The 23,214-nt window shown below is 51.1% G+C and overlaps 1 protein-coding gene across 1 annotated transcript in view; it reads left to right on the top strand.

Moving 5' to 3' along the window:
* The first annotated feature begins 1,682 nt into the window (after positions 1-1,682).
* ARHGEF26 (Rho guanine nucleotide exchange factor 26) overlaps positions 1,683-23,214 on the top strand; it is a 30,849-nt gene continuing 9,317 nt past the window's right edge. Inside the window, exons 1-9 of the mRNA XM_038146223.1 lie at positions 1,683-2,805; positions 4,173-4,209; positions 6,130-6,275; positions 9,400-9,456; positions 11,263-11,423; positions 17,248-17,400; positions 17,911-18,040; positions 19,162-19,236; positions 20,739-20,828. Coding sequence (XP_038002151.1) covers positions 1,840-2,805; positions 4,173-4,209; positions 6,130-6,275; positions 9,400-9,456; positions 11,263-11,423; positions 17,248-17,400; positions 17,911-18,040; positions 19,162-19,236; positions 20,739-20,828 — 1,815 coding nt within the window. The 5' untranslated portion in view covers positions 1,683-1,839. The remainder of the gene's footprint in view (positions 2,806-4,172; positions 4,210-6,129; positions 6,276-9,399; positions 9,457-11,262; positions 11,424-17,247; positions 17,401-17,910; positions 18,041-19,161; positions 19,237-20,738; positions 20,829-23,214) is intronic.

Genomic DNA, 23,214 nt, shown 5'->3' with positions numbered 1-23,214 from the left:
ATACCTTGGCAATTTCGTGTGGAAAGTTGAGAGATAATTTTAGAAATAATTCATTGGGAAATCCCAAGTGACAACTAAACCAGCATCTTAGGTTCTGCCTGTGGCTTCTTCCCTCAGCTCTGGCTGTTTGAAGCTGGAGTGGCAATTTGCAGTCTTGTCTCATTTATGGACATAAACATTTGCTCATTTTAATTTCTTTGTGCATTGCTTAATTGGATTCTTAGCAAGATTTTTTGTCTTACTGGGTTCTCCTGGCAGAAGAATTAATAATACATCTGAAGTTTAAGTGCATGTACACAGACTTGTCTGGTCCTTACATTTTCCTCTATATTTTTTGCTGATTATTAAACAGACTCAGTATAAATTAAATTTTTGTATATTTAAAAAGAAAGCACTTTCAATCTACTCTGATTTTTTTTCTTATTCAGTGATATATGAAACCTGGCAAATTCAAGTCTCGCAAGTAAGGAGAGGACAATTACAAATCTAACAATGTTTTTTCTGTCCCTTCTCCCCTCGAGTTCAGCCAGGAGCCTAAGTGGGTGTCCATCTGTAAATAAGCAAGTTGTGTATTGAGCACCCCTGCACGGCAGAGCTGTCACTGTGCGGGCAGGGCCTGGCCTCCAGCATCTCCAAACATTCCAGCTATTTCTGCTCTGCCCATTACCCACGAGCAGAATCACACCTAGATTTTGCCTTTCATGCGTTTGCGGGAAACCAGACAAATAATTCAGCTTCGTGATTCAGTACTAGGGAAGCATTCTATATTGTATTTTACATTCCTAGACAATGTGGCATTTAATAGTGGAGCTAATTTGTCATGTAAATGCTCCCTGTGCTGTGACAAAATGGCTTTTAAAACACAGGACTCCTTATTTTTTTCCAGTGGAAGCAGAGGCAGATTTTAACTGTGAAGGAGCAGACAGCAAAATAAGGGCATGCTGTAATTATTACTGAATGTAACAGAGCAGAGAAATGCCCCTGTCGCTTTATTTCAGGACTCTGTGCTGAAGCTCTCCCCTCCTGGGAGTGCAGGGACCCTTGGCTGGGCTGCTAGAGTCGGCAGAACTCGTGCCCTGGAACAGAAATGAGCATATATTATGTTTTTCTTTTTAAAATCTACTCTGCTCTCCATTGATGTATGTTTCAGCCCTATGTTATCCCAAAGTCACAACATAGTTTCACCATATTTACAGACACAGGTTTTTCAGGGAGATGTAGTTTGTCAGAATTCCCAGCAGATACTTTGTCGACGTCCCATTTTTTTCCCGCGAAGCCGTTCCTTTCCCAGCTTTCTCCCAGCTCGTTGGCAGGCAGTAAGGCAGCCCAGCCGGCCAGGTGCCTCTAAGGAACGGGCAGGTGTAGGGGCACAGCCGGGGGGTCCCGGTGGTGGCGCTGCCGCCACGGCCGTGTGCCAAGCGTCCAATCCAACACCCTTCCCGGCAGGACACCGGCGGGAGCCCGGGGCTGTCGCCGCAGCCAACCGCGGGACCGGGAAGCGCCGCCGGTCCTGCCCGCGGGAACGCGGCCCGGCTCCTGCCGAGAGCTCGCCCCGCGGGCGCCGCTACCTGCGCGGGGCAGGGCAGGGCAAGGCAGGGCAGGGCGCCGGGACAGCCCGGCCCAGGCGGGGCAGGGGCCGTGCCGGCGGCGGAAGCGCCGCTCCGCCCGCCCCCAGCCGAGCCGCAGGTGGGGCGGGAGCGGCACCGGCAGCGGGCGGTGCGGCTGTGCCCGGCCCTCCCCGGCCCGGCCCGCGCTGGCCCCGCGCCCGGCGGGGCTGTGGCGGCGGACGAGCCGCGCTCCGCGCCCGCCTCCCTCGCGAGCGGCGCCGGGCGGGCGGCGATGGACGGGCAGCCCCCGGCGGGCCCCGCCGCGCCGCGCTGGGGGCGGCGAGCGACCCCCCGCCCGCAGCCGCTCGCCTGGAGCAAGCCGCGGCCGCAGTCGTACCAGAGCCCCAGCGGAGTGCTCGTCACCGACTTCCCCGTGGAGGACAGGTGCGCCTTCTCCGTGACTCGGCCCGGCAGCCCCGCCATGGGCTCGGTGTCCAACGGGACCGTGCGGCCGCCGGGCTCCCCCGCGCTGCCCCCGGAGCGGCGCTCCCGCGTGCTCGCCCTGGCTCCGGACAGCCCCGTCGGTTCGACCGCCAACGGCACCGTCTCCCCGCCGGGCAGCGCGCAGGGCCGCCGGCCGCCCAGGACCGCGGGGCTGCCCGCGCTGGCCCCGCAGCAGGAGCGGATCGTGTTCGGAGCCAGCCCTCCGCCCGCACCGTGCCCCCGGGCTGCCGGGCCCCCGGAGGAGCCGGGGGGGTCCCCCGGGCGCGGCCGGGCTGCCGGGCCCCCGGAGGAGCCGGGGGGGTCCCCCGGGCGCGGCCGGGCTGCCGGGCCCCCGGAGGAGCCGGGGGGGTCCCCCGGGCGCGGGCCGGCGGCGGGGCCGGGCGCGGAGCCCCCCGCGCTGCTGAGCACGCACAGCCCCGCGGCGCGCAGGGTGGGCTCGCAGCAGCTGATCCCCCGCAGCCTGGCCGAGAGCCGGCCCGCGGGCCGCGCCCAGGGCCACGAGCGGGGCCTCAAGGTGCGCAGCCTGGTGGAGACCCCCCGGCTGCCCCTGGGCAGCGACCCCGAGGACGAGCCCGAGGGCGGCCCGGGCGCGCTGCGGCGCGGGCTGCGCTCCACGTCCTACCGCCGGGCCGTGGTGAGCGGCGTGGACCTGGACGGCTCCGCCAACTGCAAGAAGAAAAACAGAATGTCCCAGCCCATCCTGAAAGCGGTGGTTGAAGATAAAGAGAAGTTCTCGAGCCTGGGGAGGATAAAGGTAAGGTGATAGGTGAAGGTGTTGGCTCCGTGGGAGTGTGGCCTGCTGATCCTGCATTTTCCATAAATGCTGGGAGTTCTCAGTTTGCTTTTTTGCTAATGCAAAACTTTTCATAGTGACTGTGAGTTTTAAAAGTGCTGTTTTCCAAGTGAGGTGTTGGAGATGGCGGGCTCTGTTGAAATCCAGGAGGTTCAGAGCCTTTGCTGGCTGCCTCCTGCTCGCCTTTCCTGCTGGATTATCCAGCTTTCACAACCGAACCATGGGCTTAAAACCTGTGTCCTAGAAAGGAGTAAACAGGAAAAAAAGGGACATTGTCTTAATAAAGTCTGTGTACTAGAACAGAGACAGAAAAATGAACTTCCTCCCTCATTTCTCTGAGACATTACTTTTAAAGTATTTTTTTAAAAATCACTGAGTGATTTTGAAATTGATAGAAATCACTTCAGGTATTTTAATGCCTGAAAGTAAAAGCAGCGTGCCTGTTTTTAAATCTTGGTTGTAATCCCTTAGAATCCTGTAGTAGAGTTACATTGAATGTTAATGTATTAAATTACAGAGACATACTGATAGCGTTCTTTTACTTAGCATAGTGCAATATTGTATTTCCTTATTTTAGATATAATTTGTTACTGTATGAAATGTATTCATAGATTTCTGTGTAATAAAGTACATCAGGCCAAGAGCTGATGCTGCAGCTTTTAAATTAATGATCAGCTTTACAGCAGTTTACAGCCAGTTTGAAATTATGGTAGTGGATGCTGCTGTGAAATGGAAATTGATGAAATTGTGAACAGCTGCCGAGTGTGACTTGGTTTGGTAGTAGATTTAAAAGAGTGAGTTAAGTTTAAGATAGGAGGACATGAAACTGTGTTGTCCTTACAGAGTTCTCTGCAAGTAGTGTTTCATGAAACAGACTCTTGGGCCCTGGGACTTGTTGCAGCAGAGCAGCTGTTTTATTTCAGAGGTTTGTTGTGCTCTCAGAAGGCTCTTTAAGGAGTGCTCTGAGTGGTTTTCTTTGCTGAGTGGAAGGGCAGCCTCTCAGTGCTGCGCCTCTGCGGACAGCCCTGGGACAGAGGGGTGAGCTGGGAGTTCACTGAACCCCTCTCCAGCCAGTGTAGTGTGTTTTTGAAACGCAGGGAAAATACATCTAAACAAGGCGTGAGAGAAATGAAACTGGGGTAGCTTTTCACTTTCTCTGGTGACACAATTGTTTTTACTGAACTCTTGTCCAAAACATGAAGTTTACAGATTAGGGCCTGTTGATTTGGTGCCCAAGTCTGGAATAAAACAGACATTCTTGTTACTGTGATTATTTTGCATTCTCCTCCTTCTAACATATCTCTCTTTTCTCTTAAAATTATGTGCAGAAGATGCTGAAAGGACAAGGGACGTTCGATGGGGAAGGTGAGCCCTGTTCTGTCCAGACTTGTTAATAACTCCCAAGGGAAATGAACTTCAGGATCATTTTGCACACTTCCTTTGTACGGAGTCAAAGACTCAGTACCTTCTTTTCCAGTAATGCAGCTGAGATGTGGGACTATAATTTTGGCACTAGACCTACCTTAGGGCTATTTTAAAGACTGTGAAGTGGCAGACTAAAAACGTGTGTCAAGGGCTTCTTTTCCACTTAAGCTCCTGTCCCTCCCAAAACCTGAGCTGTTGGCTGTGTTCACCTCAGCCCTGACAGCTCCGTGCAGCTCCATAGTGGGCTCCTCCACGTGGGACTGCCTTCCTGCCTGTTCCTGGGGCTGTGCCCAGGTACAGGACATTTAATCCATTAGGGGCGTGGGGCCCTCCCTGCAGCACACGCCTGAGTCCTGACTCTGGGCTGGGGGTCACACGCTGTTTCTGCCTTCTCATCAGCTCAGGGTGCTGGGCTGAGCCCTTGGGCTCTGAAAGTATTTTCCTTTCTTGCTACTTAGGCTTCAGACACAAGTGTCAGAAAAACACTGTCTGTGGAGCTGTATTTTTGTGTTAGTTGTTAATTCTGGGGTTTGCCAAGTTTCCTGCTTTTTCCTGACATTTCAACAGGAAAACATTTATGAGTCCACAGAAGTTCTGTTATAATAACTGCTACTCTCTTGGCTTTTCTCTGCTTAATGCCTCTTTGAGGTCACCTCAGCTGCTGTGTTACCTTCCTCTTGTTTCTGCCTTCAGAGCTTCCCACTGTGTTCTCTTTGCATCATCCCCTTTCCTACTTTTTATTTTTATCTCTTATCACACTATCTCCTGATGATGTTTTCTGGATTCTCTTCCAGTGGTCCTGTCTGTCTTGGATGATCCCAGCTAATAACTTTCTCTGGAATGCCTCCCACAATTCAGTTGCTGTGACAGTTTCCTCAGTTAAAAGTGTATAAACTCCACAAGCCCTTCCCCAAGAGCTGCTCCAAGGCCACGCCTGGTCTAGCACTGGGGCAGGGCTGTAGGTCTGAGCAGGTGGGACAGACCCACCAGCCAGGTGAGGGACTGCAGGACTTGGGGCCCTGCCTGGAGCAACCAAACTTCCACTTCAGTTGCCCTTTCTCTTGTAGGGGAAGATGGGATGTTATCCAAAGCCTGGCCCATCTGAAAGTACCTTTCAGAGCTGCCTGCTTCATGGCTGAACTGGCCTGTGGGTTTTTGTGGTGTTGAGTTTGTGTCCTTGCTCACTGCTGTTGCCAGGGTGTGTGGCCAGGGAGGCTGGGGAGCAGCAGAGTGCTCCAGGCCTGTGTTCCTTTGCCACTGATAGCTCTGAATTGGTGATGGCACAGCTCATACACACCAGCAGCGTATTTGGTCTTGAGGTTCATTGGTAGGTCTCGTGCTTACTCAGACAGGCTTTTAACTTTCTGTTTGGAATAGTTCTGACCTTAGACCTCTGGAACTGGGAAACGGTGAAATGTGAAGGCAGTGTCTAGAGCTGACAGAAGAAGGGTTGGCCCGGGCAGTGTGCTTTTCCTGGACATGAAAATAGTGAGACCGGCACATCAGTGACTGCTCCACTGACACACAATCCCGTTTTCTAATTGCTGGTTAATTACACAACTGGGTACAGCAAACCAGGGAAGATAAAATTGTTTGCTGTTTTTTTTTTCTTGACAAAGGCCACATCTGTTCTTTAATTCGGTCTGGGAGGATCTTTGGGTACAGTGATCCATTGTCACTGTACTGCACCATTGTCCAGCCCAAATCAGTTGCTGTCTTTGTCTCATGGAGTGTGAGCAGCGCAGTGACACTTTGGTTTCTTTCATTGTTTAAATGTTACTTTAACAATGTTACTCACTTTTATGAGAGCGACTAAACTAACTTTCTAGCAGTGTCTGACGTACTGTTGTTATTTGACAGAAAATGCTGTATTATATCAGAACTATAAGGAAAAAGCTCTGGACATAGATTCTGATGAAGAGTCTGAGCCCCAAGAGCAGAAGTTGGATGACAAGGTTGTTTTCCACTATAAGCCTCTGAGGTCGACGTGGAGCCAGCTCTCTGTGGTGAGTTGTGATCCTCGTAGGGCCAGAGACAGGATCTCAGGGTGGGTTGAAGCAAAGTCTTCTCTTCCTCGCTGCTGGAGTTTTTGGCTGAAATTTGTCATCATCTTTTTCATCTCATAAGAACAACATGGAGGTCCCAGTCAGTTACTCGTCTTTGTTTCACTTAAAAAACGATGAAACCAAGTTCATTTTGGAGTCCTGTATTTGGCAAAGGCACAGCTTTACTGATTCATTAAAAAAAGGGTTGTGTGAGTTCACTAAAAGGGTGAATTATACTAAAGAAAGGCTTCAGTTAGTTACAAACAAGTAGCTGCTGAATTGTTCTAAATCACTGCACACCAGCTCTTATGCTGACTCGACTGCAGATGTTTAATGGAAAGCATTTTGAGAAGTGGAGAGCAGAGCTGGTGGTGCTGTGCTGTCCCTTGCACAGGCTGGGAAGTGTCTGCAAGGCTTTGGCAGAGCAGCATCGTTAAACAAAGTAAATTCAGCTGTTCTGCAGCCTCCCTGCCTTCCTGCTCATAACCTGACAAATTACTGATAACCGCTGTACTGCCACAGCTCTTTCTCGTACATGTGATTTTGGGGCTGAAAGAACCATGAAAAAGTCTGTGTTTACGTGGTTATTCTTGGATGGTTTCTGTGGCCTCTGGAGGGACATCCCTGTAATGAAGGGTTTAGGGTTGTTCTTCGTTAATGTAACTTGTAGAATGTTGTAGATGCTCATCTCGGGCATCAGAGAGATTATGCCATGACAAGATCACCTGGAGTGTTTGACCATCAGCTCTGAGTATCCCAATAAATGAGGGATTAAGCCTCAGGGAGATCCCCAGAGGCTGGTTGGATGGTCTGATTAGCAGAGCTGTCTTACAGATGCTGATGACCCTTTGCAGTTTAAAGTATTGAAAGGTGAATCTCTCTGATTCACTAATTATAAAGAAGGCAAGACAATGTGGTTTTGTAAAGATGTGCTTTAATTTTCTTTTTCCAACAATCAAATACTTAAAATACAGTTCATTGGCTTCATGTTGCAAAAAAAAAAAAAAGTGTTTATAATGAAGTCAAATTGTTTTTTCTGCCTTCTGGGCAAACTAGCAGTTAAATGTTCAACAGCTGAGGTATTTTGGAAGGAATGCTATTTAGTAATAATAATGATAATTTCAAAACACTAATTTGCTTTGAGACAAGAATAGCATGAAGACCATCTCAGGAGGAGAACTGTTCTCTGCTGTGCTTCACTTACAGAAACCAACTTGTTCTTTACTGCTCCTCACACAGAAACTTGTGCACTGTCTGTATTTGATTTGCAAAATTGGAAGTGGGGAGTATATGGGAGAAGGTGGTGCATGCAGAAAACAAAATCTGGGAATGTGAGACTCATAGTGACTGTGTTTATAACTCTGGAAAAATTACATGCTGTCAATGTGTATTAAGAAGTTAAAAAGTGAGTCTGGAGTTGTTGCAGGAAGTCAGCTGGAAAATGTCAGTCCTGCGTTTCAGCATGTGCTAGGAGAGGAGGAGGAGAAGGTCTCTGGTGTTTATGAGCAGTGCCTGTGCTGGGAGGGCAGAGGCAGAGGGATCCCCTCTCTGTGCAGGAGGCTTCCCTGGCAGCTGCTGCAGCTCCCACCACGCTGTGGTTGAAGGTAGTGCCCTTCAGGTATGGAGTGGTCAAATTCTTTATGAGGGTCACAGGGGCACTGTCCAGGGCTGCCTCCCCTCCGTGGTGCCAGCCCAGACCCCTGTGACTGTCTGGGCCTTCAGGGCTGGTGTCTGCACTGGCTCCCCTTTATCTCCATGTATCAAAGGGCTTGTGGTCACTTTGGCTATGGTGCAGCCACTTAGTAGATTCCTGGGGAGTTCTCCCTTTCAGCACCTCCTTGTTTTGAAGGAACTTTTTGTCCTGACTGGAGTTCACCTGTCCTCCTTTCATCCTTTGCTTCTCACCTCCTTTGCTGAATCAGTCATTGCTGGGGAAAAGCCAGTCCGGTGTTAGTAGCAGTGATGTTGGGCCTCTTCCATTCCTTCTGGTCGTGTTCTTAGCTTAAATGAAGGTTTTGTTTGCTCAGTATCACACATGTGATGTTTATTTAGATTATTTCAGCTTAAACATTTTGGATACGTCAAAATTAGGTGTTGAATTTTCTTTGGCAGAAATGGCCAAAGCAGTCTCCATGTCAGGGCCTCTGTCTTTTGGGAGTGTTGCTGTTGATGGGGAGTGTAAGGCTGGGCCCTTGGCCTGTGAGTTCATGTGCCATGAATTCGTGTGTACTTTGTGGGACACACCCGTGGGTGCCAGCTGCAGTTTGGAGCACGAATTGAGCAGGTGCCCCGTGGACCTCCTGCACTCTGGCAGTGTCTGTGTTAACAGGGAGCCCTGAAATCTGGGGGATGTGTTCCTAGGTATTTCCTGTGTTGGTGTATTTTTAGAAAACTCTTCTACTGCATCCAGAAAAAAGTTACATTGCACCTTTCAGTGCCATTGCACTTCCTCGGGAATGATCTGAAGCTTTCAGGCTCCTGATTGAAATGTACTTTAATTGTTTAATAAGAAGCCATCTAATTAGTTCTTGCTCAGCATCCAGAGGTGTCTGCTTGTGGTGCTGTGGCAATCTGGGAGTTGTGTTCCAGAGGCTAGTGGCTCCCACACTGGAATGTTGATGTAACTTCCACAGGCATTTCCCTGTGAGTCTGTACTTTGGTGTGCAGACCAGAGTGTGGCCCCTCCTTATTCCTGCTGTCCAGCACTGTGGGGCCTGCTGTGCAGGAATAAAATGAGGAATAATATGTCCTTTCAAATTCAGGGAGCAGGTGGAGCAAGAAGAGAAAGCTGTTGGTGATAGCATGTTAGGAGCTTTTGGAGAAGACTGACAGAAGTGGGTGTGGGGCTGTGTCTGTGATGTGCCTCTGCTCCACAAAGAGCACGGGGCCTTCCACGTGTGTGGTGCTGTGGCCCTTCCCTTCCCTTGCCCTGGTGTCCCTCCTGATCTGGGTCCTGTGTTTACACCTGCTGTAGAGCCAGGCCCTCCCTGGTGCTTTGCTTTCTAGGTTTTGATAGTACTGTCTCTCTTTTAATGACATTTTCCCACAAAAGGTATTAAAAATATCGATTGCTTTGTCTTTGTAGGTGAAGAAGAATGGCCTGTCAGAAGCCATCAGCCAGGAGGAGAGGAAGAGACAGGAGGTACTCTGTGCTTTGGGGCTGGCTGCTCAGGGCTGCGCTGCACGCCTGGCTCACTGCTCTGGTTGTTGATAAGGAGATGTTGATAAGAGTTCATTGCTTGGCTTCCTGCCCTCCAGTGAAGTGTCCTCTCTCCCCAGGGAGAGAAAATGAGCCCAGTGTGTGCTGAGGTGCCTGTGTCCATGCCAGGGACTCCTGGGCTGCTCCAGCCTGGCAGCACCAGGGTCGTGGCTGTGCCAGGGAAGGGGTGACAGTAACCTCCAGCTCACAGAGGGGGGATGTGGCACAGGAGTTTTTACAGCAGGGGCAAAGAGCAGCTTTTGCAGAGCCCCTGGGCTGTACCTACCCCTGTGAGCAGTGCCGGGCACGGGGTGTGCCTGCTGGAGCCCAGCTGGTCCCTGAGCCCTGGAGCAGGGCAGGGGCCTCCCTGCTGGCAGCAGCAGCGCCGGGGTGCTTGTCTGTTCTCTCTCTCTTTGCCCTTTGCTCCTTGTGTCCTGTCCACCTGCTGTACCCCCCTTGCTCACTGCAGGGGCAGTGTCACAGGGAATGAGAGGCTGCCAAGCGTAGCCTGGCGGGGCAGCTGTGTCCTTCCACAGCAAGCAGGGCTTGGCTAGGAACCCTGCAGCGTTACCTGCCATGGGAATCTGTCCCAGTGTCTTCATTCCTCTTCAGGACACAGCTCAGGCTCCTCCTGCTGGGAGGCTTTTGAGACAAGGCATGTGTTTCAGTGATATCCTTTAGGAGCCCTTAGTCTGTGTTTCCTGGAGCCCTACCTGCATCCTTTCAAAAAGAACAAGTTCTTTGGATTCCTTTTAAATGTAAAGTCTTCAGTGTTACCAAAAAATGTTTTCATGCCTGAGGGTTTTTAATTTGAATTTTAGAGGCCAGTTCTTTCAGTGGGAGCCTAAATAAATATTTTTAAGCTGTAGTTACATTACCAATTCATGATTTTGCTGTATTTCTTTTAAACTGCCTTTTATCATTTATTCTTTATCTGTTATTCAAATTGCTTTTTAGACCCTATTAGATTATTTTACAGTTATATACATTGTCACTGCAGAAAAATATACTTGTTTGTCTTCTGCCTTGATTAGTGTCCATGTCCTGCCTTCATACACATCCCATCTTTCAGAATCTGTTAGTGAGATGGATCTCTGTGCATATTTTGGCTAAAGAAAATGGGTCACAGCCTAAAATACCTGTGTGTGTGTGTGCCAGCTGCAGGGTGTGACTGTCGGGGGTTTACACGTCCCCTGGCCCTGCTCTCGTGCAGATGTCCCCCAGTGTGGCTTCAGGTGCTATCCAGGAGTGCCCAGCAGGCACAGGGAGCTGCCCCAGCCCCTGGGTGTGTGTCAGGCACCCTTCTCTGGTTGCCTCCAGAATGTGTTTGGTCATGGTGAGATGATTCTCCCTCCCTTGCTCATCAGAAGCAGTGTCTGCCCCGTTCCTGCCTGTGCTGATGACTGTTCCCAGGCTGGGAAGAGCTCCACCAGGGACCTGGCCTGCTCCCTCCAGCCTCACTCCTGTGCTCTTGGGGTCACACCTGCTGTTGAATTCTCTTCAATCTCCTGGTTTGCAGTTGCATTGAAAACTCTGAATACAGACTTGTTAACAAAGACTTTTTTCCTAGTATTAGGTCACTTATTACTAATTAATCATGCAGCTATTATAGAGATGAATATTTAAGTCATAATCTCTAGTTTACATCCAAAACTTTGCTTAGCACCCCTGCTCAACCTTTTCTTTTTGTTTTTAAGGAGAAAAGCCCAGTCACTAGTAAGTCTCTTCTTTTCCCCCTTCACTCTGCAGGCAATATTTGAGGTGATATCTTCTGAGCACTCCTATTTGCTGAGCCTGGAGATTCTGATCCGGATGTTTAAAAATTCCAGGGAACTGAGCCTCACAATGACCAAAACAGAGAGCCACCACCTCTTCTCCAACATCACGGATGTTTATGAAGCAAGCAAAAAGTAAGTGTGGCATTTCTGTATTGAACAGAGCTGTGCATCCTTCAGCAGAGCAGCGGGTTCTTTTGGACACTGAGTTGGCCATTGCAGTGGTGAGCATTTCTTCCCAAACTCCTGCTGCTTTCAAGATGGAAAGTACAAGAGAGATCTGCACAGGAGTGTGAGCGGGGCTGGCCTGGGATTTGTGTCTCTGAAAACGGGGAGGGAAGGAAAGCACAGAGTGAATCCTACTGGAAATTAGCATCCTTCAGATCTAAACAGTTCTGGGCCAAGTGCTGAGCGGGCATTCAGACCTGGTCCTTACAGGGCATCAGATAAAGCTTAGTGTGCCCTGCTGAGCTGTTAAATTTGAGCTGGAGTGTCATGCTTGCCCTGGAGAGCTGGCTGGTGCCAGGTGATGCAGAGGGTGCTGCCCTGAGGCCTCGCTGTGCTCTGGGGCTGTCACCCCTGTGTGAGCACCAGGGCCTGGCTCTGCTGCCCCGGGGATCAGCTGCTCTGCTGCTGCTGCTGCTGCTTTGGGCACATTCCTTCAGTCTGGAGCCAGGGAAACAGACACTGCAGACAGTGCCTGGAGAGGAGGAAATGGCAGATCTTACACGATACAAGTGCAGAAAAGCCGTGTTGCTGACTGGTAATTACTGCCAGTGTTATTTAATCCAGGACATGCATATGTATGTGCTCTCAGAGTGCTTCACACTCTCTTTCAAAAAGTTGCTGGATGTGGCTTAGCTTCCTTGCAATTTGTTCTGTTCACAGCAGCAGGTGGATTTTGTATTCCACATAACTAAAGCATCAGAATGTCTGTGTTGCTTTTCCTATCCCTGATTGCATCTGAAGTGAGCACAGGGGCTGCAGTGGCTCGTGAAGGTACTCGGTGGTCACAGCTGTAGCTCTGTGCAGCTTCACATGGCTCTCTTTACCTGTGGAGCAGAGAAATACTGGCCTCCTTTCAGAAGGGGGGCTGAGGGTTGAACGAGGATTCTGAATGGTTTTTTATTTTGTTCCCCCTTCTTTTGTCCCCTTTGTGAATTCTTTAGCATTAAACCCTGATTTACCTTGGTGGAGCTTGTGAAGGTCCATGTCCCCAGTCACAGTAAAGTCATTTCTTGGCTATTTTCTCCGAGACACCACAAAGTCTGTGGAATTTGACATCTGTTGTGCAGCAGTTTGACTTTTGTCTTCTGAAGTTCGTGCAGCCAACAAGATCTTGTTTTTTGGAGGCTGATGTGCTGTGTCAAGTGCAAAGCCAGGTTAGGAGGAGGTGTGGGTTTGGCTGGGGACCCTTCCTTTCTCCCTCCCAGTCCCCTTTCTCTGTCCCTTGCAGTTGAGGTCTTTTGCCAGAGGCCGGGGGTTGTGTGGCCCCAGAGCCACCCCAGTCTGGTGGCACTGGTGTCAGGGAGTGCAGCTTATCAAAGGCTTTATTCTCAAGGAAAAGTTCCTTTTACAGGTGCTCCTTACACAAAGTGTGAGGTGTAAAAGTAAAGAACAATGGGGGTGGGGAGAGCAGCACTCTTAGGGGAACTCTAACATCCCTTTTGATTAATAGTCTTCAAAGGAAGTGGGAGGAGAGGAAAAAAAAAGGAATGGAAAAATACCACACTAGCCTAGAATTCTAATCTTATTCTTTCTTGTCTGTGAAGTCTCATGGTTTAAGAACTTGGGTTTTTATGACTTGGGGTAAAATCAGAAGTCATGGCTCCTTTTTAAACTTAAATGAAAACATAATTTATCTCCCAAGTTTTGCAATACTGTTAAACTAAAACAAAACTTCGTGCTGGCTTTGAGCAACGTCATTTCTGTAAACAATGAAAGTGATTTTAAACCAGATACCAGCTTGGTATCTCCAAAGTGTTGCTTTCTGTTTTCAAGGTGTTTCAAAGTAGCAAAATCCACCCTTTCGTTATAAAATGGAGCATCTGTCCCATTCTGCTGTTTTTTAAGCAGCCTTTGCTTAGTACAAAACCTGAGTATGGGTGTAGTTACCAGTGGTTTTGGTTGCTTGGACAAAAGTTTGGTGAGCTGAAGAACCTGAGCTGATAAAAATACTTTATAAAAACCTTTAGTTGAAACTGCTTAAAGCCTCTGTCTAGGAACTTTGCCTTGGAACATGTTTAATGGAAGCTCTCCAGCAGCCCCGGGATGGGCCTGTAGTGCCTGACAGGGCCATTCCTGGGGAACAAAGCTGCCTTTGTTGGAGGCAGAATGCAGAGAGCAGAGACTGTCCCTGCCTTTGGAGCTCCCTGCAATGTCTCTGGCAGAGGAGTGGAGATGAATAACCTGTGCAGCACATGCTGTGTTTGTGGAAACCTCCTGGAAGGTGCCCTCAGAGAGCTGGAGTTCAGTGGCCCTTGTGTGCTGGGCTGGAACCCAAACCTCACCGCTCAGCCCTGGCCAGGAGCTGTTGGACTGGGCTGCGGGGATGCCAGGGAGCAGCCCGGCCAGGAATGAGCCAGGAATGAGCCAGGAATGCAGCCTGAGAAATCCCTGTCAGGTCGGACAGCTCCCAGCAGCCTCTCTGGGGAAAGAGGAGTGCCAGGGAAACAGGGAAGTGCCTTCAGCAGCAGTTGTCTGCAGGGTCAGATCCCCAGGTTTACAGGAAGAAGGGAAGCTTTAGCCTTTGCTTCTCTGCCATTAGGCCAGCAAAGGGCAAATGCTGCTGTGGTACCAGAGCAGCATTAGCAGAAAAAGACCCTAACAAAACCATCTTACCAGATTCTGTCAGGTTTGAAACTCTGTCTTAGTCATGGAATCACAGGAGATGAACACTCTGGTTGTGATGGGTTCATGGCTTGTCAGAGACATTCCCATTTCCTTGTCCCAGTGTCTCTGGGTGTGTTTGTTGGCTGTTTATTTGTTGTCCTGCAGGTCCCACCTGTGCCCAGGTGCTGTGAGCACCTTCCTGCTGTCTCGGGAATCCCTCTGGAGCAGGATCTCTTGGCAGGGCTGCTGTGGCCTCCCCACTGCCCTGGATTTCTGCCAGGGCACTATAAATAGCTGGGAAGGCCAGTGGCTCCCCAGTGGGACAGCCCTGGGGCATGGGCTGGCCCCGAGCTGGTTACAGAGGGAGCACACAGGCTGCAGGGCCAGCTTCTCCTGCCTGGGCTCTGGGCTGCTCCTGGGATTGCCCAGCAAAAGGAAAAGGTGCTTTTTGGGCTCGGAGTCTGCAGGCTTGGCTGTAAGATTTGTGTGTGTAGCTGTGTGTTGGTGTCCATCATTGAGACTGTGGGAACTCACCAAACAAACTGATTGCCCTTCTGCACTTTAATCACCCTCTCTGCAGCCTTTCTTGTTTTGTAAAAACTGATTGTGATTCAGCATGCAAATTCTATGGAAATAAGATTATTTTACTGTTTTTACTATTTTAAATCCCCCTCTCCTTCCCTAAATAACAATAATGTTGCAGATGTTCAGCTTCTGTTCCCGATGGGAAGGCTCAGATTTGGAGATGTTAATCAGAAATCTTTGTCACTTCTAGCTGAAGTTATCTCAAGGTGGCAGCTGTTGCCTCAGTGCCCCTGTCTCCAGGAGCAAGAGGCTGATTTCTGCTTGCTGCCCCTCCAGTGGTTTCTGTCCCTGGGGGTGCCAGCAGCACCCTGGAGCTAAACCTGCATTTCTGAATTTGGCCCTCGGCCTTGAGGAGTGTTGCAGAGTGGATGGTTCTTTTAAACACTGTAAGGGCAAGGTGGGGCAAATCAAATTCTGTCCTATGATGCTGTTTGACTTTCTCTGAATTGGATCTAACTTTAACCAGAAAAGTCCTGGATTTAACAAAGAGCTGTTTGAAATAAATCCTTCTGACATTCAGCAAAAATAGCTGCACACATCACAGCAAATTCCTTGTTGGTTAAATTGAATGGAATCATTCCATCCCTCAGTCCTGAGCTTTATGGCAGAATCTATCCTAAAACTGTAAGTGAAAGGGATTATGATGTGTCTGGTTCACTATTGTATCTAATAATTAGCAGATTGGAGATGGAAAACTACAGCTGTTGATTCAAACTTTGATGCAGGATTTCCCTGCTGGGAGATGGGACTTTGATATACTGCTCCTCTTTGTCCCTCTTTTCCCTTTTTCTTTTTTTTCTGTCTTCTGCTCTCCCATGTCTTTACTGTTCTGACAGGGACTGTCTCTGATGATGTCACTGATGAAGCACCAGATAAATTCTAAAGGTGGAAGCTGTGGCCCAGCAGGGTCCAACACCTTGTCAGTGTGCCATAACACAGCAGGAAATGTTGGATTTCCTCATTTCCTGAGCAAAGTGAATTTGCAACAGTGGGAGGTTCTCCCGGCCATAAACATGTCTGAGCAGAGAGAAACAAATCCCAGTGTGGGATGGGGCTCTGCTGTGCCTCCTGAGACACTGCAGGCTCCATACGTACAGGCTCTTTTTTCTGTAATTTCATTATTTACGTGCCCCTTGGGGCTGGTCCTGGCACCAAACCCAAACCCACAGCACAGGCCAAGTCTGTGTCAGCTCGGGATGCGCTGTGCCTCCCGGGAGGCTGCCTGGGGGACAGAAGGTGCTGGAGGCTCTGCCTGCAGCACTGACAGGGCTGGAACAAATTCTGCTCAGCACTTGCAGGCAGAGCCCTGTTTATCAGCCAGTCCATCTGCACTTACTGTGTCAGAACATCACAAAAACAAAACCAGACCAAAAGCCACCTGATTGTCGTGGCTCTGGCTGACCCAGGGAGAGCCTGGCAGCCCCTCAGTGCAGCAGCTGCTTCTGAGCACACCTGGAGAGTGCCTTCATTGAGTAAACCCTGTCGGTGCCCACCATCAGCTGCTGCCCATGCTGTTCTGCTCCTCTCACGTGTTGGAGGTGTGTTCATAAAGCAATCTGTGGAGAGCATCACTTGGAAAAGGTGGCAGATTTGAAGAGCCACTGTTAGTGAAAAAAAATCAAATAAAGGGCTGAAATTAAATAAAGCAAATTTCAAAATGTTGGAGCTTAATGTGAGCTCATATGTTCTGAGTATTTCCGTAATGTTTTCTGTGCTGGATGAGAATTTTTGTATGAAGCTGTTGACTCCAGGGAGTTGGGGATTCTTGCAGTGAGTGCTGATGTACAAAGGCTTCAGCCAGGACAGCTTTTCATGTGTGAGGGGTGACCTGCAGAGCTGATCTGTGAGCTGTTCCATCCCAGACAGTGGGGGATTTCCAGTGAGCACCATGGAAATCAAGGCTTGTGCTTTGGGAGGAGTGCAGAAAGCATCGGGAGGCATCCAGTGGCCAGAGACTCACATGTGGGACAGAGACAGGCAACAGGGAAGCTGTCAGAGCAAGCATGGTTAGGGGAAGAGCCAGCTCAGATTTTGGGTTCTGTGCCCATTTTCAGTGTTTCCAGTCCCTGTTTGGTTCCAGTGCAGGACTGCAGGATGGGGAGCACCATGTCCTGCTCCACCACCACATGGCTTTGTCCTTGGCTCAGCAGCCCCACATCCCTGTACTCCACCGAGCACTTCTGGTGCTGTGCTGCCTTTAATCGCAAGAGGAAATGTGTTAATGTGTGTATGAAGTCGTTTCATTTCTTTTCCAACTTGTTTCTGGAAATTCTGGTCTGACCAGCTCAGTGATGCTGCTTGGTTGTGGCAGTGGGAGAGTGGGAAGTGGCCGTGCCAGCGCTGCTGCTGAGCTGCCAGGGACCAGCAGCAGCCCCGGGCCAGTGCCCTGGGCCTGTGTCCTGCCAGCACTGCCCTGCCCCAGGAGGGATGGCCTCGCCCCGTCACAGGCCCCCAGCTGGTAACTGGGTTGTGTCAGGGGAATGCTGTGAGAGGAAAATGCTGTTTGCATGGAAAAGTGAGCAGTTGATCTTAAACCCCTCAGGTTCTTTGAAGAACTGGAGGCCAGGCACCAGAACAACATTTTCATCGAGGACATCAGCGACATCGTGGCGAGGCACGCGGGCTCCACCTTCGACCCCTACGTGAAGTACTGCACCAACGAGGTGTACCAGCAGCGCACCCTGCAGAGACTGCTGTGAGCACGGCAGGGCCGCCTGCAGCCGCGGGGCTGGGCTCGCCAGCCGGGGACGCCTGGGCCCCAGCCTCGCTGGGCTGTCCCTGCTGGGCGCCTTCCTGGAGGGGCTGGCACCTCTGCGGGGCTGGGCTCGCCAGCCGGGGACGCCTGTGCCCCAGCCTCGCTGTCCCTGCTGGGCGGCTTCTTGGAGGGGCTGGCACCTCCCCGGGAGCTGCACAGCCCCCTCCTGCGGGTCACGGCTCGCATGCCCCTTCCTCCATCAGCTCAGTGTCACACAGTGTGACAGGGGCCCTGTGTGGCACACCTGGGTCTGCCCTCACACTCGGGGTGCAGCTCCTGAGGATTAATGTCAGTGCTGGGGCTGGTGGAATAAAGCTGAAGGCTGGGGTGGTCTGACTCCCGCAAGTCACACTTCCTTTTTATAAAATAATGGTTTATTTGAAATGCAGCAACTCGCACAATCATCTGCTAAAACATACCATTGACTTCTTCCATCCTCTGTCTCCCCAGAGCCACAAACCCAGCGTTTAAGGAGGTGCTGTCCCGGATCGAGTCCCACGAGGACTGCCGGAACTTACCCATGATCTCCTTCCTCATCCTCCCCATGCAGAGGGTCACGCGTCTGCCCTTGCTGATGGATGTGAGAGCGCCTGCTTCCCTCTTTCCTTGCTGCCTGTGCTCGCAGTGTTAACATTCTGTCATACTCAGTTCTGCTTCTCTCCAGTCTCTCCCTGCCTTCTCCCTTACACCACTCCTGGGCTGTGGGTTATGGATTGTGGATTCCTGCTGCATTTGTTTGCTGACTGGGACTGGGCCCTCCTGCTCCCCATTCCCAAGTTAAATACTTGGATGTTCTGGTAGGGAAACTGTACAGCAAAGGGTCAGAATGGTTCTGAACCTCAGGAGGAACCAGCACAGGAATCGTATGCAGTGCTAGGATTGAAATGAACCCTGCGGCTGAGAAACAAGACCTGCTGTCCTGTAGGGTGGGTGAGGGCCCTTAGGCAGGGAATACTCTTGGGAAGGATGGACTCCGTTCCCAAGGGAGCTGTCTGTGAGTGGCACTGAGCTGTCCCTCCCTGTGCAGTGACCAGGGACTCGGAGAGAGTGATGGAAGTGCCAGGGGGTGTTGGTCAGGCAGAATTCACCCCAGGAGTTGGGGAATTTCAATTAAGGTGCCAGGACTAAGTGAGGAGCTGGACCACCAGCAGGAGTGCAATTGTGATCAGGCTCAGAGTCCAGCGCTGCTGGGAGCCGGAAACAGAACTGATGGGTTTGTTCTGTATATTTTTTAATTGAGCACTGATGAATTTGATCACCTGGGCAGTTGGTTCATTCATGGAGATTGAATTCTGTGTTGTCTGAAGTACATTTCTAGGTAAAAAATGGAATAATAATCCAGTATTCCTGCAGTGTGTCACTGGGGGTGCTTTCCCTGCTTGGGGTTTTTTTCCTATACCTCTTTCCCCTCTTTGGCTGAAATGATCTAAACAATCAAATCAAGCATTTTATTTCCCACTCTGTCAGTTTTGGTTTTTGTTTGGAGATGGTTGTATAAACCTCATCTTGAGAGGTGCAAAGCATCACTTTGTTCCCAGGCCTTTGCAGGAGGCATTCCTTAGTGTGACCAAGTGACTGGTGTTCCCTCTTTATCTCAGTCCCAGCTGTGATTCAGCTCCTGAATTTCAGTTAAGATGTGAAATCTCTGTGGTTGCAGTCTGTGCTGCTCGGTCCTCTGAACTAACTGATGTTTTGTTCCAGACTATTTGCCAGAAAACCCCCAAGGATTCAGCAAAATACGAGAACTGCAAGCAGGCTCTGAAAGAAGTCAGCAAGGTACGTTCTCCAGTCATTCCTGAGTACTTCCAGGGAAAAATGGATGTTTTCTATGCATAAATAATGCAGGCAGGAGGAGCACTGAGGCGTGAAGGCTCTGCATTGTTGTATTTAAGGAAGGACACTGGGGATTGGGTTTGTGCAGAATTACTGGCTCCTACTTGGGAAAGGATCCCAAACTGGATGAGACTGTGGTGATGCTGGGTTTGTGGGGGGAGCAGTGTGGGAAGTTAACCCAGCTGGGAGGAGGGTGTGTGTTTGGAGCTGATCATCAGCCTGGGCCAGAGCAGTGGCCCTGCTCAGCCAGAACTTGGGCTGAACCTTTGTTCCCTGCAGAATCACAAACTGTGGGGTTCCTCTGGGATCACTGGGGTCAGGGGGAGCTGGGAGGAGCGCAGCCACGGGGCCAGCCCTGGTCACTGTGACCCAGCAAACACCACGTTGAGGTGGACGTGCCCCTGCTGGGATCTGTGCCCCCAAAGTGCCTTTGTGCCCCTGCTGGGGTCTGTGCCCCAGGAGGGCCTTCCCAAGGGAGCAGCAGTTTGTGCTGGAGGCTGGAGCCTCTGTCCCTGCTCAGCTCCTGTCCCTGCTCAGCTCCTGTCCCTGCTCAGCTCCTGTCCCTGCTCAGCCGTGTCCCTGCTCAGCCCCTGTCCCTGCTCAGCCGTGTCCCTGCTCAGCCCCTGTCCCTGCTCAGCCGTGTCCCTGCTCAGCCCTGTCCCTGCTCAGCCCCTGTCCCTGCTCAGCTCCTGTCCCTGCTCAGCCGTGTCCCTGCTCAGCCCTGTCCCTGCTCAGCCCCTGTCCCTGCTCAGCTCCTGTCCCTGCTCAGCCCCTGTCCCTGCTCAGCCCTGTCCCTGCTCAGCCCCTGTCCCTGCTCAGCCCCTGTCCCTGCTCAGCCCCTGTCCCTGCTCAGCCCTGTCCCTGCTCAGCCGTGTCCCTGTTCAGCCCTGTCCCTGCTCAGCCCCTGTCCCTGCTCAGCCCTGTCCCTGCTCAGCCCCTGTCCCTGCTCAGCTCTGTCCCTGCTCAGCATTGTCCCTGCTCAGCCGTGTCCCTGTTCAGCCCCTGTCCCTGCTCAGCCCCTGTCCCTGCTCAGCCCTGTCCCTGCTCAGCCCTGTCCCTGCTCAGCTCTGTCCCTGCTCAGCCCCTGTCCCTGCTCAGCCGTGTCCCTGCTCAGCCCTGTCCCTGCTCAGCCGTGTCCCTGCTCAGCCCCTGTCCCTGCTCAGCCGTGTCCCTGCTCAGCCCCTGTCCCTGCTCAGCCCCTGTCCCTGCTCAGCCCCTGTCCCTGCTCAGCCCCTGTCCCTGCTCAGCTCCTGTCCCTGCTCAGCCGTGTCCCTGCTCAGCCGTGTCCCTGCTCAGCCCCTGTCCCTGCTCAGCCGTGTCCCTGCTCAGCCCCTGTCCCTGCTCAGCCGTGTCCCTGCTCAGCCGTGTCCCTGCTCAGCCCCTGTCCCTGCTCAGCTCCTGTCCCTGCTCAGCCCTGTCCCTGCTCAGCCCTGTCCCGTTTGCAGCTCGTGCGTCTGTGCAACGAGGGCGCCCGCAAGATGGAGAGGACGGAGATGATGTACACGATTAACTCCCAGCTGGAATTCAAAATCAAGGTAGGATGAGGATCCTGTTCCTGGCCAGACAGGACAGTGAACAGTGCAACTTCACCAGCGTGTCGTGTCCCACAGTGATTCTTGCAAAGGGGTCTGCTGTGGCACGACAGAAGTTTAAAAACTTTCAGCCAAGTATTTTAATGTTAGTAGAAGGTGATGCTACAGCACAAGGGATTTTGAAAATAAACACTGAGTAAAGAGTATTCGTTGCTGTAAAGATAAAGCTGCTGTGAAGATTTTGGCATTAGGAGAGGGGCCAAAGGCTGCTGCTCACTGCTCAGATTTGCTTATGTACCTGCTGGGAAAGGTGTGCCTGGGAAAACACTTCCAGGCCAGGGAAGGATCCAGGGGGTGTTTGTCCTTCCCCTCAAGGGTGGGGTATCACAGGTTTCCATTAAAAACTTCCTGTAGGAAACAACAGCAGACCCAGTCATAGGTAGGGGTGGTTTATTGGACTTTCTTCAAGCACATTTATTGTTTCTATTCAATGTTTGCTACATTTCCATTTCTGTAATTCGTGTCTGATGCCATTTCACAATGGGGATCTTTTGGGAGAAGATTGTTTCATTATCAGGCATGTAGTGAGTGAGGCTGGTTCATGGTTTGAAAAGCACAGCTCTTGAAAGGCACTGGCTCAGGCTTGGGGCAAATGCTGCCTCCAAAAAGACATTTTCAACTTGCCTAAAGTATTTCTATTCTCAATTTTTGTCTAAAAATTGATAGTAATAATATTTGCTTATAGCAACAGCAACAACAAACACAACACTTCTGGGCAAGTGACACCAGAGCATTTCCTGATGGCTGGTGCCAGACTCAAGTCTTCAGTGAGTCCAGGCCAGTGTGGGGGCTGAGCTGCTCCGAGGTTCCCTCAGATCCCAGGAGTCCCTCGGGATCTGGGCCTGCAGGCTCTGGGCTCCCTCTGTCCCTGCCCATCCCTCTCTGTCCCTCCAGGCTCTGTGGCTCCTGGGTGACCCCGCCTGCCCTGGAGCAGCTCGTGCTGGTGCCTTGGCAGCAGCAGCAGCTTCGGGGGCTTTGTCTTTCTGTGCTTTTGTGTGAGATTTCCATTTGTCCATCCAAGCCCCAGCCCTGCAGCCCCTCAGGCCCCAGGGCAGGGAAGCCCCGCTCTGGTTAAATGCATTTTTCACTTCTGAGAGCCTCTTTTCTGCAGCAGGGACACGGTGCACGTGATTTGCTCCTTTGGCAATTAAGGAAAAATTAAAGTAAAACCAAGCTGCCTCTGGAAGAGAGTCAATTAGGAAAATGGGATGAACTCATTTGGAGGACAGATTAGAGGAATTTTTTGTTCGTCCTCAAATAGAACTTTTAAAAGTATTTTTTGCTTGTAAACCAGTCATCATGGGACTGTAATTCTGTTTTATGGCCATTATAAATTAGTTAAAGTATTTCTGTTCTTGCCCAGTCTCACAGAGTTTTGGAGATTTGTTTATTATTTTGTTAGATGTAACTGTGGAGAGCTTCATGGGAGCCCAGGGGAAGTGACTCAAATCTCGTGTGCTTGTGTACATGGCTCAACTGTGGAATTCAGTTTTTAATTAAGTTTCAGCAGTTTTTGTTCTTAAATTTTACATCTTTTGCAGGAGAGAAGTTGTGGGGTTTTGTTTTAGGGAGTCAGCGTTTGTTCCAGCAGTGAGGTCTCAGTCCCAGTGCTGGGTTTGGCTTTGGCTCAGCAGGTACAGGCAGGCTGCAGTTGGCCTGGCCGGGGATTAAGGGATACAAAAAGCCAACTCATGCAGAATGGGGAAGGCAGCTGACAAACTGCGTGAAGGGATGTTTTTTAAAAGTATGTGAAAGGTGCTTAAATGAGGGAAAGCAGGCAGTTGTGTTCATTGGTGTGGACTGTGTTCTGCCTGGAGTGTCTGTCGTGGGGCAGCCTCAGAGGGGTCTGTGTGACCAGGACAGTCCCGCACCTCCCTCCCTCCTCCTGGCCCAGAGGAACACAAGGGCCTCCTGCAAAAGGGCTCTGTGTCTCCTGCTGCTGGGAATAATTTGGATTACCGAAGGCAAGTCTTCACATCAGGCAGCTCAGGTCCTCTGGGGCTTTGGTGCAGCTGCTGCAGGTGTTGGCCCTCACCTAGGGAGGAAGGGAGCTCCTGCTGCACCCACATGAGCTGGATAAAGAGAGGAGCTGCAGGATCCCTCATCAGCCCTTTTCAGTAAAGCCTGACAGGTAGCTGAGACACTTGAGGAGCCCCAGGAGAACAGCAAGGCCATGGGAACCTTCCCGTGGTGCTGCCGAGGGAGAGCGCGCCAGGGGTGAGGAAGGAGGTGGTACCTGCACCTCCTGGGGCAGGAAGGATTGTACACCCTGCCTGCCTTTCCTGGTGACACCGGCACGGGGAATGTCAGCTCTGCTCCAAGAGGAGCC

This window comes from Motacilla alba, chromosome 9, assembly GCF_015832195.1.
Source record: "Motacilla alba alba isolate MOTALB_02 chromosome 9, Motacilla_alba_V1.0_pri, whole genome shotgun sequence".
Taxonomy (NCBI): domain Eukaryota; kingdom Metazoa; phylum Chordata; class Aves; order Passeriformes; family Motacillidae; genus Motacilla; species Motacilla alba.
This window is presented reverse-complemented; position numbering and strand designations above follow the sequence as displayed.